This window comes from Thamnophis sirtalis, unplaced genomic scaffold (assembly GCF_051295495.1).
Source record: "Thamnophis sirtalis isolate CommonGarterSnake01/CBP01778 unplaced genomic scaffold, rThaSir2_p1.2 scaffold_10, whole genome shotgun sequence".
Taxonomy (NCBI): domain Eukaryota; kingdom Metazoa; phylum Chordata; class Lepidosauria; order Squamata; family Natricidae; genus Thamnophis; species Thamnophis sirtalis.
In genome coordinates, this window is record NW_028261390.1 from 70700632 (window position 1) to 70719618 (window position 18987).

Sequence of the window (18987 nt, forward strand, 5' to 3'; positions counted from 1 at the left end):
ATAGATAGATAGATGATAGATAGATAGATAGATGATAGATAGATGATAGATAGATAGATAGATAGAAAGATGATAGATAGATGATAGATAGGTAAATAGATGATAGATAGATATATGATAGATAGATATAGATCAGATAGATAGATAGATAGATAGATAGATAGATAGATAGATAGATAGATAAGCATCATCCATCTATCTACCTCTACTGTCATCTCTCTCATTTCTCTCTCATCTCTTGATGATAGATCTATCTATCTCTATCATCATCCATCCATCAATCCATCCATCCATCCATTTATCTATCTATCTATCTATCTATCTATCTATCTATCTATCTATCTATCTATCTATCTATCTATCTATCTATCTCTACTGTCATCTCTCTTTCTCTTCTTTCTCTTTCTCTTTCTCTCTCTCTCTCTCTCTCTCTCTCCTCTCTCTCTCATCTATCCATGATAGATCTATCTATCTCTATCTATCTCTATTGCAGCATTGATACCTATTGACACAAGATGGTACCTTTGATTTTTGTGATTCCTTGTCCCTCTAGGCCTTCATCTTCCCCCCATGTCTTGCTAAAGAACTTGGGACTGTGAGTTCTAGGGCCAATATCAATGACCTTCAAAATTCTCCTCCAAATTTATGGACGGGCATTTTTTCTTAACTGTCCTGAAGTCACAGTTTGGTGTATATCACATGGCCTCAGGATGACTGACAGCTACCCGTCGCAATCCGCTGAAGAAAAAAGAAGAGAGAGAGGAGAAAATGTAAATCTAAGTGGAAATTTCCATGTTAAATAGGCTAGTTTCACGAAGGAGCACCGTGTTCAGAATGCAATTGAAAAATTTAATTTCAAAACCTTGGACGGGACTGGCATGGGCGAGAAACGAACTCAACCGATTTCCTGAAAGGAAAGAGAAGTAGAAAGCTTTACGGTAAGATAACCAGCGTGAAATTTATGGTTGCCCATAGCATGGGAAAGAATCCCCAGTTGTTTAAAGGTCTTAACTTGCTCTATTGAATGATTACTTAGCTACCAGGCACAGATGCCTCGTGGTGCTTAGCACAAACTATGACCTTGGGTGTGGAGCAATTAATTTCTAACCATGCTTCTCAGCAGTGGCCCAGAAGGTCTATCGTTTCTTAGCCAACCTGCCTGCCTGGGATTGGGGTCATTGAGCAAAGTGGTCATGCTGGAATCTTGCTTAATGATGAGTTCAACAACTGTGATTGTGCATCTTTGGGACAAACTTCTACAATAATCAAATTGTGCATTCACTGCTGAAGCAACCCAAGACTTCACGTCCCCCTGTGAAATAATGACTGTATTCTGTTTACCATCCACCCATTATGAAGATATTACCCCATCATTAAACCGAATCCGTTATTCCACCCTTAAAAACAACGGATCAATATTCATTAACGTTCACGGAAGACTGGGACCAAAATAAGATTATACAGTAAATGAGGCACCAGCAAACTAATGATCCATTTAGTTTGACAGATTTAAAAAATATCCCCCAAAGCAGATAATGTCCTTGAAGGAAAGGAGATAAATAACTAGCGGGTGTACCAACTAAGAGGCCTGAATCCCATTTCGTACACTGGTGTAATTCTCACTGAATTCGGTCAATTTCTGGTGACAATCATGCGTGCCCGGATCACACAATTAGACTACTGCAATGCATTCTACATGGAGCTGCCCCTTGAAGATAAAGCTAGTTCAAAATATAGTAGTTTCACTCTTGGCAGGAAAAGCAGGGGTGAAATTCAACAGGTTCTGACAGGTTGTGGAGAACCGGTAGTGGAAATGTGGAGTAGTTCAGAGAATCAGCAAATACAACCTCTGGTTGGCCCTGCCCCCATCTATTCTCTGCCTCCCGAGCCCCAGCTGATTGGGAGGGAATGGGGATTTTGCAGTATCCTTTCCCTAGAGAGGGGAGGGAATGGGGATTTTGCAGTATCCTTCCCTTGGAGTGGGGAGGGAATGGGGATTTTGCAGTATCCTTTCCCTAGAGAGGGGAGGGAATGGGGATTTTGCAGTATCCTTTCCCTGGAGTGGGGAGGGAATGGGGAATTTGCAGTATCCTTCCCCTGGAGTGGGGAGGGAATGGGGATTTTGCAGTATCCTTCCCCTGGAGTGGGGAGGGAATGAGGATTTTGCAGTATCCTTCCCCTGGAGTGGGGAGGGAATGGGGATTTTGCAGTATCCTTCCCCTGGAGTGGGGAGGGAATGGGGATTTTGCAGTATCCTTCCCCTGGAGTGGGGAGGGAATGGAGGTTTTGCCGTATCCTTCCCCTGGAGTGGGGAGGGAATGGGGATTTTGCCGTATCCTTCCCCTGGAGTGGGGAGGGAATGGGGATTTTGCGGTATCCTTCCCCTGGAGTGGGGAGGGAATGGGGATTTTGCAGTATCCTTCCCCTGGAGTGGGGAGGGAATGAGGATTTTGCAGTATCCTTCCCCTGGAGTGGGGAGGGAATGGGGATTTTGCAGTATCCTTCCCCTGGAGTGGGGAGGGAAAGGATTTTGCAGTATCCTTCCCCTGGAGTGGGGAGGGAATGGGGATTTTGCAGTATCCTTCCCCTGGAGTGGGGAGGGAATGAGGATTTTGCAGTATCCTTCCCCTGGAGTGGGGGAGGGAATGGAGATTTTGCAGTATCCTTCCCCTGGAGAGGGGAGGGAAGGGGGATTTTGCAGTATCCTTCCCCTGGAGTGAGGAGGGAATGGGGATTTTGCAGTATCCTTCCCCTGGAGTTGGGAAGGAATGGGGATTTTGCAGTATCCTTCCCCTGGAGTGGGGAGGGAATGGAGATTTTGCAGTATCCTTCCCCTGGAGTGGGGAGGGAATGGGGATTTTGCAGTATCCTTCCCCTGGAGTGGGGAGGGAATGGGGATTTTGCAGTATCCTTCCCCTGGAGAGGGGAGGGAATGAGGATTTTGCAGTATCCTTCCCCTGGAGTGGGGAGGGAATGGGGATTTTGCAGTATCCTTCCCCTGGAGTGGGGAGGGAATGAGGATTTTGCAGTATCCTTCCCCTGGAGTTGGGAAGGAATGGGGATTTTGCAGTATCCTTCCCCTGGAGTGGGGAGGGAATGGAGATTTTGCAGTATCCTTCCCCTGGAGTGGGGAGGGAATGGGGATTTTGCAGTATCCTTCCCCTGGAGTGGGGAGGGAATGGGGATTTTGCAGTATCCTTCCCCTGGAGAGGGGAGGGAATGAGGATTTTGCAGTATCCTTCCCCTGGAGTGGGGAGGGAATGGGGATTTTGCAGTATCCTTCCCCTGGAGTGGGGAGGGAATGAGGATTTTGCAGTATCCTTCCCCTGGAGTGTGGAGGGAAGGGGGATTTTACAGTATCCTTCCCCTGGAGTGGGGAGGGAATGGGGATTTTGCAGTATCCTTTCCCTGGAGTGGGGAGGGAAGGGGGATTTTACAGTATCCTTCCCCTGGAGTGTGGAGGGAAGGGGGATTTTACAGTATCCTTCCCCTGGAGTGGGGAGGGAATGGGGATTTTACAGTATCCTTCCCCTGGAGTGGGGAGGGAATGGGGATTTTGCAGTATCCTTTCCCTGGAGTGGGGAGGGAAGGGGGATTTTACAGTATCCTTCCCCTGGACTTTGAACATCCTTTATTGTCTGTATGCAAAATCTGCAGACGAAGAATATTTTTATTGTTCTGACTTAGGCTTCACCAAATCACGAAGCAGATTCCTTGTCCCGGCAAAACCCCTTTTTATGAAGCTAAGGTGATTTCCTCTCCTTCACATCCAACAAAGTCCTGGCAAACAGTCTCTCAAGGGTGAATTGACAACCACAGACCTTATCAGGCTTGGAGAGCTGCCAGGCTGATATCTTCCAAACGCAACAATGTACCAGAAAATACTTGGCAAGGAGTCTCTGAGAGTCACGGATAAATCTTCACACTAATTAAATGAACAAATTGTCTCCTGAAAACTCCACTCCCCTTTTGCTCCCCTTTTATTCTCTTTGGGAGGGGTCATTCACCATCCATCTATGCCTTTACTCCCAAGTTGGCCTTTGTTCCTTAAATGTTCCCGTCTCCTGATAGCTCTGTACATGGACACATTGGGAACAAGCTCCAGCTGTTCATCTGCCTTACTGATGTCTGACTCCGAAGGCAGCTGATAACTGGCATACGGCCCTGGCCCCCTCTCTGCCTCCGACACAGAGCCCTCCTCAGAGCCTTCCCCAGACTCCAGGACTGGCCCATCTTCCTCCCCAATCCCCTCACTGTCTGAGTATGCCACCAGCTCCGCTGGCGAGCCACAGCAACTATTATTACAACTATCACCTGGCATTATTCAACCGTTACATCCCTTACTCGGGTGAGGGCCATCTCCGCAAACTACATCGAAACAGGCGACCCAAACTTTCCTGATAAAAGGTTGAATGTCACATTCAAATAGGCTCCCTTGTTGGGAAGGACAGAACGAGGCTTGCTCCTTGGAGAGCTATTAAGACTACCTTTCCCTGTTCGTCACAAAATTTTTTCCATCTTGACGCTGTCAAAGAACGCGTTCTACAAACATCAACTCATTAACGGCGGAGTCTGCCATCAAATCCTGTCACCGTGCAAACATCGGGGGAGGAAGAGCAGATGTTGTTAGCTATAAACAGGCCCATCATGGGGGCTGCTGAGAGTTGTAGATTAGTAGCCTTAATAACATCTGGAGAGGCCTGTTGATTGATTTTTGTCTTGCTGTACGCCACTTGAATTTACATCCGGGATCTGGATTTAGCAAATGGAATGGGAAAAAGAGAGTCATGAATCAGGTCCTAAACCCCACAAGTTTAGAAGAGGGTAAGTTTGAGCTGTGTTGTGGCTGGTGAAGCTCGTGGCAGACTCAAACAGTGAGGTGGTTGGGGAGGAACCTGGGCCAGTTCTGGAGTCTGGGGAAGGCTCTGATGAGGGCTCTGTGTCGGAGGCAAAGAAGGGACCAGGGCCGTCTGACAGTTTTCAGCTGGCTTCAGAGTTGGATATCAGTGGGGTAGAAGAACAGCTGGAGCTTGTTCCCGATGTGCGCATTACTAGAGCTGCCAGGAGAAAGGAACAATTAAGGAACAAGGGGTGACTCGGGAATAAAGGCACAGGTGGATGTCGAATGGCCCCTCCCAGAGGGACTAAAGAGGAGCGAAAGGGGAGTGGAGTTTGCAGGAGACAATTAGTTTGTTTAATTAGTGCGAAGATTTGTTCGTGACATTCAGAGACTCCTTGCCAAGTATTCTCTTGTACAGTGTGGCGTTTGAAAGATAGTAGAGTGGGTTACTACTGGTTCGAAGAGCCGAGGTGGCGCAGTGGTTAGGGTGCAGTACTGCAGGCCACTTAAGCTGATTGTTCTCTGCAGTGCAGCAGTTCAAATCTCACAATTGCAAAGTGCTTGTGGGGGCTGGGGGGGCTGGGGGGGCCAAAAATGAGCAAAAATTGGCTGGTTTTGTTTGTTTTTGCCCCCCCCCCCAGGACCCGGGAGCACTCTATAAGCCTCCCAAACTTTCTGCATGCCCTTTTTGGTTTTTTTGCAAAACAATGGCTCGTTTTTGCGAAAAATGGGACATTTTCTGCTCGTTCCCCCCCTCCCCAGCCCCCAGTAGCATTCTACAAGGCTCCCAAAGCTCTGCATGCCCATCCCTTTTTCTTTTGGGGGGGGCAAAAAATGAGGCATGCAGAGGGTTTGGGAAAACTGCAGAGTGAGAAAACTTTTTTAAAAAATTTACCTCTTCAAAATCATGGTGCGTCTTATACTCCAGTGCGTCTTATAGTCCGAAAAATACAGTAATCATTTTATGGGAAAAGGGAAAATGGTAATTGTCCCACAGTACCCTGTTTTGCAGGAAATATGACGGGTGAAAGAACTTCTCGCTTACCATAATGTCCTTTAGCACGGTGCGACTGACGGACACCAATGCGGTGACTTCATTGCAGGATGCCACTTGTGTTAGGCTGCCTGAGACAATGTAGGGGCCTCTGGGGACACCATACCAAGGAACAGGGGCTCTTGAGCCATACTGAAGACTGATGGCAAGGGGCCTTGGAGGTCTTCTAGTCCAACCCCCCTGCTTAGGCAGGAATCCTATACCACTTCAGACAAAGGGTTGTCTAACCTCTTCTTTAAAACTTCCAGTGTTGGAACATTCACAACTTCTGGAGGCAAGTTGTTCCACTGGTTGATTGTTCTCACTCTCAGGAAATTTCTCCTTCGTTACTAAGCCGTGGGCGCGCCCGCTACCGAACTGGCAGTGAAGATAATAGGATACCATTACTGATCATCACCCAGCAAGTGTCAACCAAGCTTGGGACTCAGGACAGCCTACAGAGTTTCCCCTGCGTGGCCCCATGGGAGTCTGACAACCAATCAGAATACAAGCTCAAATTCAAAGCCCAAACAGAGGGTATAAATCTCTCTTTCTCTTTTATTTTGCCTCAAACCATCCTGTCTGCCATTAATCCATCTTTCCAAGCAGCCTCCATTTTTCCAATGTCTTTCTCTCCACTAGGAACTGAAAACCAAGATGGACATTTCTTCCGAGTGTCGCAAACCCGCTTTTTCCCCGCCTGATACTTATTTGTGCTCTACATGGGGCTGCCCTTGAAGAGTATTCAGCGACTTCAGCTTGTCCAGAATGCAGCCGCGCGAGCGATCGTGGGTGCGCCTCGGTTCACCCACGTAACACCTATCCTCCGCGAGCTGCACTGGCTGCCTGTTGATCTCCGGGTACGCTTCAAGGTGCTAGTTGTCACCTACAAAGCCCTGCATGGTATTGGATCTGGGTACTTGAGAGACCGCCTACTGCCAATTACCTCCACTAGACCGATTAGATCCCACAGACTAGGCCTCCTCCGAATTCCATCCGCCGGCCAGTGTCGACTGGCGACTACCCGGAGGAGAGCCTTCTCTGTGGCTGCTCCGACCCTCTGGAACGAGCTCCCCGTGGAGATTCGTACCCTCACCACCCTCCAGGCCTTCCGCAAAGCCCTTAAAACCTGGCTGTTCCGACAGGCCTGGGGCTAAAGACTCGCTGCCCCACTTCGAATGGTATGACTGTTGTGCTTTTTTTTTTAACTATGTATGGTTTTATGTTTTCTGTAACTTTGTTTGTTTTTCCCTCCCTTTGAGTTGTGAGCCGCCCTGAGTCCCCTTAGGGAAAAGGGCGGCATACAAATAAATTAAAATGAAATGAAAATGAAATTTTCTTTCAAAATATCTTTTCGCTGTTTTCTCGTCCTTGTGACATTTCTTTTTCGAAAGTACAACAACTCTCGCGCTTTTGCAGAGTGCGAGGTCTTTGCAAATAGCATTACCCCCCTCATTTCTCTGCTCGGGAAAAGCGTACACCGTTTATATAAGGAAGGAAAATCAAGCTGGGAAGTTTTTATTAATAGATACCGTAAATCAGCCAAGAAAGGATTAAGATCGGCTTTGGCGCTAACATCTTCCGGAGAACCTGGCAAGGCTCCAGCGGTGGGAGGAAGCCAAATGCCGGGAAATTAAAAACAAAGCAGAAAATTCAGCTAGGAGGAAAGAAATTGCAGAGAATTAACTAAGCCCCCAAACTACATTTCTATTTGTTATCCCAACCACGTTGCGTGTCTCACGCCTGCTATTTCTGCCTCAGTTGTGCGCTGTGTGCTTTTTTTTTCTCACACTTTAATGCAGAGAGAGGCACTCCTCCAAGCAATGGGTTTCATTTATTTGTACCACTGGTTCTCCCCGTGGGAGCATGCACACCTTCTGCGCCTGAGTCTGGACTCCTGTGTATGCGCACGCCTTCTGGCCTCAAAAACGTGGCTAAACAGGACAGCATAGAACCAGGGTGGCCACTCGTAATCTCTGCTACCGGCCTGAAACCGATCCGAACCGGCTGAATACCACTTCTGACTCTGCCGATAGTGGATTTCCAGTCTGAGCAATCCTGGATCGGGATGCTCTGTGCACAGTCACTCATGCCCTCGTCTTTTCTCGCCTGGACTACTGTAACGCTCTCTACATGGGGCTGCCCTTGAAGAGGCTTCAGTTGGTCCAGAATGTGGCTGCGCGGGTTATCATGGGGGCACCTAGATGCTCCCATGTTGCGCCCCTTTTAGGCGGCCTGCACTAGTTGCCGGTTGTCTTCCGGGTGCGATTCAAGGTACTAATTATGACCTTTAAAGCGCTCCATGGCTTAGGCCCAGGGTACCTGCGCGACCACCTACTGCCACCGGTAGCCTCCCACCGTCCAGTGCGATCCCACAGAGTTGGCCTCCTCAGGGTGCCCTCGGCCAGACAGTGTCAGCTAGCGACCCCCAGGGGGAGAGCCTTCTCTGTGGGAGCGCCTTCCCCCTGGAATGAGCTGCCCCCAGAGCTTCGTATAATCCCCCGACCTCCGGTCCTTCCAACGTGCCATAAAAAGTTGGCTTTTCCAACAAGCCAGCCTGGCCTGAACAGAACAAAATAAATTATTGATCATTGTTAATTTTAATTTAAATTTTTTAAAAAAAAAATGTTATTGTTAATCCTAACTGGGTTTGTTTGAGATATTCTATTTAATTTTTTTTAACTTTTGTAATATGTGGTTTTTTTTAATTAATTTATTTATTTATTAGACTTATATACCGCTTCATAGGGCTTTCAGCCCTCTCTAAGCGGTTTACAGATTTTTAGCAAATTGAGTCAGCAAATTGCCCCCACAGTCTGGGTCCTCATTTCACCCACCTCGGAAGGATGGAAGGCTGAGTCAACCCAGAGCCGGTGAGATTTGAACCGCTGAACTGCAGATAGCAGCCAGCTGAAGTGGCCTGCAGTACTGCACCCTAACCACTGCGCCACCTCGGCTCCTTAATGTTGTTCGCTGCCCTGAGTCCTTGGGAGAAGGGCGGCATATAAATCCAATAAACCAAACCAAATCAAACCAAATGATTGCAGCCCCTTGCCTTAAACACAGGAAGTCATCCTGGGTAGAGCCTGCTAAAAAATCACTTCCATGGCAATACAAGCCGTGCTCGACTTATGACCTCAATGGAGCATGACATAAGCACAAGACAATTCTGTTTTGTTTGACTGAGATGGGAATCAGAGGTGGTCTTCAGCCCGTTTGATTGATTGGTTGGGATTGATTCACCCGAACCGGTAACTCATCCCGGTTCTATACCATCTCATTTAGGCACTTTTTTTAGCCAAACCACATGCGGGGACCCTCACATTTGTGAACGAGTAGGGAAGGTCAGTGACTACCCCACCCCCTTGATGGGGATATTTCGGATATTGATTATTTGATTCCACAACTGCATGGTATAGATAGATAGATAGATAGATAGATAGATAGATAGATAGATAGATAGATAGATAGATAGATAGATAGATAGATAGACAGACAGACAGACAGACAGACAGACAGACAGACAGACAGACAGACAGACAGACAGACAGACAGACAGACAGACATAGAGGATAGATGATAGATGATAGATAATAGATAGATAGATAGATAGATAGATAGATAGATAGATAGATAGATAGATAGATAGATAGATAGATATAGAGATAGATAGAGATAGAGATATAGAGATATAGAGATATAGATATACATTTAAAGTTATAAATATAACTTTATACTATAAATAAAGTTATACAAATACAACATATAGAGATAGATAGAGATAGAGATAGAGAGATAGAGAGATAGATGATAGATAGATAGATAGATAGATAGATGACAGATATAGATAGATAGATAGATAGATAGATAGATAGATAGATAGATAGATAGATAGATGATAGATAGATAGATAGATAGATAGATAGATGATAGATAGATAGATAGATAGATAGATAGATAGATAGATAGATAGATAGATGATAGATAGATAGATGATAGATAGATAGATAGATGATAGATAGATAGATAGATAGATAGATAGATAGATAGATAGATAGATAGATAGATAGATAGATAGATAGATAGATAGATAGATAGATAGATGCGCAGTGGTTAGGGTGCAGTACTGCAGGCCACTTCAGCTGACTGCAGTTCTGCAGTTCAGCGGTTCAAATCTCACCGGCTCAAGGTTGACTCAGCTTTCCATCCTTCCGAGGTGGGTGAAATGAGGAGCCAGACTGTGATATGCTGACTCTGTAAACCGCTTAGAGAGGGCTGAAAGCCCTATGAAGCAGTATATAAGTCTAACTGCTATTGCTATTGATAGATAGATAGATAGATAGATAGATAGATAGATAGATAGATAGATAGATAGATAGACAGACAGACAGACAGACAGACAGACGATGATAGATAGATAGATAGATAGATAGATAGATAGATAGATAGATAGATAGATAGATATAAAATTGATATAATTACTAGGGCAATAATTATTGAATCGGTCTCTTAACATGTAGATCGAACTCACAAAACAAGACAGGCTACAAATTACTTGGAAATATTTCCACCCTCATGTCACCAAGGAATTCTTCCAAGTCTGATCTGCTGAATTAAATTATTGACGATACAACAGCGTGACAAAGAAAGGCGTAAAAGAGTCGAATTAAGAAAACAAACTGTCTGTATATATATATATATATATATATATATATATATATATATATATATATATATATATATATATATATATATATATATATATATATATATATATATATATATATATATATATATATATATATATATATATATATTAAAAAAACAGTCCTCAATAGGCAGCAACATTTCACTTCTCTCTGCAAATTCTTAATTTATAATAAAGCCTGTTTTTCTAGATTGTTTTGTGTCACCCTGATGTATTATTATTCATATGCTGGGAAATGTGTGTTGATGGCTGTATCTTATTAGGGATAATTTAGTATCTTACACTAATTTACTATCAATTCTCAGAAATACTATTTTCTTTGTCAGATAAGAATGGTGCACATGGTGAGATTTTAACACAACTATCCCAGTGGTAGAGACGAGGTGGCACGGTGGTTAGGGTGCAGTACTGCAGGCCAGTTGACTGTTATCTGCAGTTCAGCGGTTCTAATCTCACCGGCTCAAGGTTGACTCAGCCTTCCATCCTTCCGAGGTGGGTGAAATGAGGACCCGGATTGTTGTTGGGGGCGATATGCTGACTCTGTAAACCGCTTAGAGAGGGCTGAAAGCCCTATGAAGCGATATATAAGTCTAACTGCTATTGCTATTGCTATTCAACTGGTATAACAACCCGTTCACTGAGTGCGTGCTTTGCACTCATGCAGTGGGTTTGAAAACAGCTTAAAAACTTACCTTTTACTGCGGCCCCAGTGAGTGAAACAGCTGAGATGCACCTATCAGCTGGGCTTCAAACAAGGGAAATATAGGTCACTATAGCACAGGAGGGGGGACGGGCAGGCTCACCCAAAAAACCAGTCTGAACCGGCTGAATCCCAACCCCTGAACTATCCTGATTGTTATCACACCCTCTTTTCCTAACTTTCTGTCTCTCCTTACCTATCTACTGTATTTCTCTATCTCTTTCTATTTCTCTCTCTCTATCCATCTACCTACCTACTTTTTTTAAATTTGCCTCTTCAAAACCTTGGTGCGTCTTATACTCTGGTGCGTCTTATACTCTAGTGCGTCTTATACTCTGAAAAATATGGTATTCATTTTGTCTGCAACATGTTATTTACAATATGGTAGCAAAAGAGATGAATCATGAGGACCCTGAATAAAATCTTAAAATGTATTTGAAGGTTCAAACAGCAATCGATCCGAAAGGTTTAACAGTAGACCCCTTTAAACCAATGCATTAAGAGCATGTTTATTTTTATTTCTCCAACATCGCTGATTAACATGAAAACAGAAGATTTTGAGATCATCAAACCAGTTTCACAATCCGCTGATAATTATTTTTTTTTTGCTTTTCACAGAAATAACCCTGGCAAACATCAATTAGGTGAAGGTTGGTGCGGTCATTTAACAGTATAAGGCATATTTACATCATCCTTACAAAAAAACAACAACACACAGCCATACACAAATCCTCATAAGGTCCAAAGGCATTTTACAAGTTATAATCTTGGCAATGAACAAAATATTTATCCCAGCAGCACGCAACTGTTTGTTCCTTCCTGTGAGCTATTTGTCCCTATTGAGCTCAGGCAAAATGGAAGTTTCTTTCATTGTGCTAACTTTGAGAAATGTGTTTGTGCCAAATTCTATCCCGCCTCTTTAGATCAGAGATGGCGAACCAGGGTGGTCCCTTTATGACTTGTGGACTTCAACTCCCAGAATTCCCGAGGGCGCCATTTTAATATGAAAGGTTCTAAGGCAGAGGTGGGGAACTATGGCCCCATTTATGACTTGTGGACTTCAACTCCCAGAATTCCCAAGGACGCCATTTTAATATGAAAGGTTCTAAGGCAAAGGTGGGGAACTATGGCCCCATTTATGACTTGTGGACTTCAACTCCCAGAATTCCCGAGGCCGCCATTTTAATATGTAAGACTCAGGTTCTAATGCAGAGGTGGGAAACGATGGCCCCTTTATGACTTTTGGGCTCCAACTCCCAAAATTGCTGGCTCAGGAATTCTGGGAGTTGAAGTCCACAAGTCATTTAAGAGCCATTGCTCCTCATGTTGGCTCGGGATTCAGCCGGTTTGGGCTGGTTCGGGCGAAATGGTTGTTAAATTGCTGGCTGGCCCCACACCTTCCAGGAGTCCCCACATGCCCCATTTTGGCTCCCAGGGAGGTGCAGGGAGGCCTACTAGGCCCAAAATGGGGCATGGCGGTGGTTTTTTCCCCCTCCCCCCCTCCACTGCCCGTTTTTGCTCCCGGGGGAGTGCAGGAGGCCGAGGGCTGCCTGTCACACACCCCTGGCCACGCCCACCATGGCCACGCCCACCCAGTCGGTCACAGCTCAGGAATTCTGGGAGTTGAAGTCCACAAGTCATAAAAGCGTCATCGTTCCCCAACCACCATTTTGTGCCGTGGAACTTTATATCGCTGCTATTATGTCTATAAAATGGCGGAGCGACCCGATGATATATTGATTCCATGGATGAGGAGGCTTAACACCCCCCAAAAAAATGTCTTGACCATGCACTTGTTAACTATTATAAAAGGATCTAGGTTTTCATTAATCGTATATCCTTTAAAAAAAAGAAGAAAACAGTCAACCCATGTCCTATCCAACATCCAGTTCACGAAAAGAAGAAAGAAGCCGCAGAGCTCCAAGGAGTAAATCCACAAGTAACCGGCAATGGAATTAGACACTTAAATCACCAGGGACATGAGATTCGATATCGGGGCGGTGAGGGGTGTGTGTGTGGACAACTATAGCCCGTATTTTTGCAACAGTTCAGATTGCCACGGGCGTTTCCTTTCTGGAAAATCGTCGGGGATGTGAATGTTTTTAAAATCCTGAATGCACTTTTTCATCTCTTCCTCGACGCTGACCTTCTCCGAAACCTTTTTCTTGGAGAGGTTGGTTTCTCTGGACTTACTCATTAGAGTCTGGAAAAGTTCGCTGTTGCGACGTTTCTCCGGTGGGGGCATTTTTTGGACCGGAGCTTTCTTCGATGGGCGGTCCAACGTCAGAGTGTTGGACTCGTGGCTCGTGGGCTGCTGAGCGCTCGTGGCGTTCTCTTGAGGGGTGCTGGCTTCCGAGTGGCTCTCGCAACTGGAGGTGGACAATTCGTTGCAGGATGTCCCGCTCTCGCTCCCCGGGCCCGTCCCCTTTTCGGGTTTCCGATCTTCGTCCTCTTGCTTGGGTGACACCGTTCTCTGGGGTGGCCCTAATGGGACGAAAACGGGGTCAGATTGTTAGGGGGAAACAGCCAATGTGCAAACGTTTTCTTTCTTTTTTTAAAAATATACTTTTTTTTATTTTCCATTTTCATAACATACAATCCAGAGGTGGGTTCCTACCAGTTCGCACCTATTCGGTAGAACCGGTTCATCAAATCTACCGAACCGGTTAGAAGAGGTTCCACCAGTGGACCCGGAAAGCAGGCCACACCTACAAAAGAGGTTCCGAAAATTTTTGAAACCCACCACTGCTACACACCACACACATACACACTCACACGCACACACACACAGACTGAGACAGAGAGAAAAAGAAAGAAAGGAAGGAAGGAAGGAAGGAAGGAAGGAAGGAAGGAAGAAAGAAAGAAAGAAAGAAAGAAAGAAAGAAAGAAAGAAAGAAGAAAGAAAAAAGAAAGAAAATGAGTGAAAGAGAGATGAAAGAAAAAAAGGAAAAAGGGACAGAGAGACAAAAGGAAGGAAAGAGAAAAAGAGAGAGAGAGAGAGAGAGAAAGAAAGAAAGAAAAAAGAAAGAATGAAAGAAAGAAAGAAAGAAAGAAAGAAAGAAAGAAAGAAAGAAAAGAAAAAAACACATGGCCGGCAAGCCACTCCCACCAGGTCACATGGCCGGCAAGCCACTCCCACAAAGGAGGCCACACCCACAGAGTAGGTTCCAAAAATATTTGAAGCCCACCACTGATACAATCGCATGTATACTATTACAAAGCCAATATCCTATTGTATTAAGTAGTAATTACATCAGTTCCTCTTGTCATCAACACCCAGAAAGATAAAAACCCATTATTAGCTCTTCTGCTCTCCATACACCTCTTTCTTCTACCTCTCTCCTACCTCCTTTCTTCCCTCCATCATCCTTTTCTGCTCTACTTCCCCTTCCTTTCTCCTTCTCCTCTCTCTTCATTCCACTCCTCCTTATCCTCCTCATCTTCCCCTCTCTCCTATCCCTCTCTTCCTATCTTTCTTCTCTCCTCTGCTTCCCACTCTTCCTCTCATTGGTGTATTTCAGCTTCTGAGCAAACTCCATTCTATGTGGATGGTATTTATGCTTGCATATCAAACGTTTTCAATGTCCTGTAAGTTTTTTTTTTAAGAAAGAAACACACAACTACGAAAGAGCAGGTGGTTGGAAGGAAAATCCATCTAGTTCAGTTCCAAGCCGGGAGAAAGACACTGGAAATAAAATGGAGGCGGATTGGAAAGATGGTTTAAGGATGAGCAGAACCAACATAGAGAGAGAGAGAGAGGGAGAAAGGGAGAGAGGGAGGGAGAGAACATGCAGTTCTGGGAAAGCTGACAAATAAATAGAGTAGGGTAGGGTAGGGTAGGGTAGAATAGAATAGAATAGAATAGAATAGAATAGAATAGAATAGAATAGAATAGAATAGAATAGAATAGAATAGAATAGAATAGAATAGAATAGAATAGAATAGAATAACGGAGAAGACCTCCAAGGGATCTTGGAGGTCTTCTAGTCCAACCCCCTTCCTAGGCAGGAAACCCTGCACCACAAGAAACAGACAAATGGTTATCCAACATCTTCTTAAAAACTTTATAAATCAAGATCACGTGAAGTGTAAATACCACTTTATAAGGCCTTGGTAAGGCCACACTTGGAATACTCTATTGGAAGAGTATTGGAAGACTCTAGAAAGAGTGCAGAGAAGAGCAACCAAGAGGATTAGGGGACTGGAGGCTAAAACATACGAAGAACGGTTGCAGGAACTGGGTGTGTCTAGTTTAATGAAAAGAAAGACAAGGGGAGACATGATAGCAGTATTCCAATATCTCAGGGGTTGCCACAAAGAAGAGGGAGTCAAACTATTCTCCAAAGGACCTGAAGGCAGGACAAGAAGCAATGGGTGGAAACTAATCAAGGAGAGAAGCAACTTAGAACTAAGGAGAAACTTCCAGATAGTGAGGACAATTAACCAGTGGAACAACTTGCCTCCAGAAGTTGTGAATGCTCCAACGCTGGAAGTTTTTAAGAAGAGCTTGGACAACCATTTGTCTGAAATGCTATAGGGTTTCCTGCCTGAGCAGAGGGTTGGACTAGAAGACCTCCAAGGCCCCTTCCAACGCAGTACTATTCTGTTATTCTGCAGAATTCTTCTGTTCATCAAAACAGATTGCACCGTGAATGCTACGATTCCAATCCCCCAAGGCCAATGTGTCCAAAAGATAAGAAGCAGTAACTGCTTTTACTGCAATTTTTTTTTTTAAAGGCAGTTCTAATTCACTTTGGCTTTTTTTTTTTAATGGCGTCCCACTTGGATAAGCACCATGAAAGCCTAGCCTACAGCAGGAATAAAATTAGCTACCGCGAGACTGACAGGCTGACGCTACCCACCATACGGCTCAACGGCGCAATTATTCGCGAGCCATTTGGACTGAGTGGAATTTCATTCAGGAAAATAGTCCTTCTTTCAAAACCTCCAGAGTTTCGGTTGTTTACACGATAAGCACCATAAAACAATTGAAGGAGTCATGGGGCTACCCATGAAAAGCCTCCGGAGACTACAGCTAGTCCAGAATGCTAGTCCAGAGGTTATCCGGAGGACACAGAGAAACCTCCAAGTGGCCTCAACGACCCTCTAAAAGGATGCAAATGACCAGCCTGTCTGCAAGGAGTATCAATCCTTCCATTCCCCACCATCCGGTCAGAGCTGAAGAAGCTTCTTGGAATGAGAAGCAAAGCGCCTTCAAAGAAAAACCAGAGAGTCCATTGGCTTCCTGAAAAAAAGGGTTCCACCACAAAACCGCGTTCGACTAAAGGGCACTCGACGAAACCGCGTAGCTGACGTCATCACAGCGCGACAACAGCACGGAGAAAAAAGCACGCTGTAAACGCTAAACCTAAAATTAACCCCTAAACCTAAATCTAACCCCGCTAAACCTAATCCTAAACCTAACCCTAAACCAAACCCTTAACCTAACCCTTAACCTAACCCTAAACCTAATCCTAACCCTTAACCTAACCCTAACCCTAACCCTAACCCTAACCCTTAACCTAACCCTAACCCTAAACCTAACCCTAACCCTAACCCTTAACCTAACCCTAAACCTAACCCTAAACCTAACCCTTAACCTAACCCTAAACCTAATCCTAACCCTTAACCTAACCCTAACCCTAACCCTAACCCTAACCCTAACCCTTAACCTAACCCTAATCCTAACCCTAACCCTAACCCTAACCCTAACCCTAACCCTAACCCTAACCCTTAACCTAACCCTAACACTAACACTAAACCTAACCCTAAGCCTAACCCTTACCTTAACTTGAATCGGCTTGCTTTCAAAGCGCTATTTAAAGCGCCCTTCTTTCTCCGCGCTCGCTGTTGTCGCCCTGTTGATGACATCAGCGACGCGGTTTAATCGGGCGCGCTTTAGTCGAGCGCGGTTTTGTCGTGCCACGGGAAAAAAAGCACCTTTGGGGCAACCACGACCTGGATTGAGAATCTCTACAGATTTTACAAATTACTCAAGCATTCGGAGAAAACAACGTGAAGTGACCCATAAATAAGACTCAGGCGTGACTCCCAAACGAACAGCCGATATAGGAATGTGTGTTTGTGTGTGTTTAACAATGAAATTCCGGAGCTGCGTGGGGTTAATCTAACAAATACGTCTTAATATTCTCTACAACTTTCTGGAGACGCCATTAAAAAGTCTCGGTATAAACAGTGGATGTACTTTCTCCTCTCCTGTGCTATAATAAAAATTGCCCGGCTAACCATTTCAAGAGGTTCTTTCATTCGATATGAAATAATGACTATGCACAGGAAGTGTTTGTGCTTTCACTTCAATCAAGGTTCGGACTTTTTATCCAGTCCGGGAAGATTATATTTTATTAGCTTCAGCAAAAGCTGTTGCTCTCCTCAGCCAAAGTCAACGCAGCTTCTTTTTAAACGCTAATAAACACAGAAACAGCCTAATAAAAATCATTTAAGGTTGCAGCTCTAAGGCCTGGATCTCTCCAAACATCGCCTCTGAATCATTTCGGGTGGCACAATTCAGGCAAATGAAGACAATTATTGTCTGCCATGCTTTTACATGGCTTAAAAGGAATTCTTTGGGCGGCACACAGTTAAAAATGTAATACAGGGTAGGTCTCGACTTAACAGCCACAAATGAGCCCCAGTGTCAGGGTTTGGAACAGCATCCAAAACTAAATCAGAGTCCGCTCAGCTTGTCGATCAGAAAGGTCGGCGGTCCGGCGGTTCGAATCCCTAGCACCACCGCGTAACGGAGTGAGCTCCTGTGACTTGTCCCAGCTTCTGCCAACCTAGCAGTTCGAAAGGACATAAAAACTGCAAGTAGAAAAATAGGAACCACCTTTGGTGAGAAGGGAACAGCGTTCCATGCGCCTTCGGCATTGAGTCATGCTGGCCACATGACCACGGAGACGTCTTCGGACAGCGCTGGCTCTTCGGCTTTGAAATGGAGATGAGCACCGCCCCCTAGAGTCGGGAATGACTAGCACACATGTGCGAGGGGAAACTTTACCTTTACCTAGGGTCACTCAACTGCTGACCCTTACCATAAATAACGGGAAAGAAATGTGAAGCCCAGTGTCATAATTGGTGTTAAAGATCATAGACAAGTAAACATATTTAGCTATGAGAAAGGGGACTAATTAGGATGTAAGATAGGAAGGAAAGGAGAAAAGCAAAGACTTCAATTTTTCATCGCAAAGAGTGCTTTGCCCTTGCTTGTATAAATTTTTAAAAAGCTTAGCTAGGAAATTGAGCTGTGTTCCATGCAGGTAGAAAAGTCAAGGAGAACATTCTCTCTAGCATTTTTTTATTTTTATTATTGAGGTTTATATCCTAGGTTTAAAAATGCATGACAGACGACGGTCAAAATTGCCTGCTTTTTAACGGTACGTACAGCAATCAAAGCGTAATATGTACAGCTCTTCGGCTTTGAAATGGAGATGAGCACCGCCCCCTAGAGTTGGGAACGACTAGCATATATGTGTGAGGAGGGGAACATTTACCTTTATCCTGGATGACCTTCTGTGCTTAAGGCGAGGGGCTGCAATCATTTCTCAAGACTATGTAAAAGAGACCATCGACCAGCCCAAAAGGGAACCACTACTCCACCAGTAATCAGCACAGAGATCAGCATAGATCAACTCCAAGGTTAACACCAGACCAACAATCAAGTCAACGACACCCCAATCACGAAACTG

The 18987-nt window shown here is 44.8% G+C and overlaps 1 protein-coding gene across 1 annotated transcript in view; it reads right to left on the reverse strand.

Moving 5' to 3' along the window:
* Positions 1 to 12620: 12620 nt before the first annotated feature.
* The window catches only part of KCTD8 (potassium channel tetramerization domain containing 8), a 45410-nt gene continuing 39043 nt past the window's right edge, over positions 12621 to 18987 (reverse strand). The window contains exon 2 of the mRNA XM_014055995.2: positions 12621 to 13765. Within this exon, the coding sequence (XP_013911470.2) occupies positions 13305 to 13765 (461 nt within the window). The 3' untranslated portion in view covers positions 12621 to 13304. The remainder of the gene's footprint in view (positions 13766 to 18987) is intronic.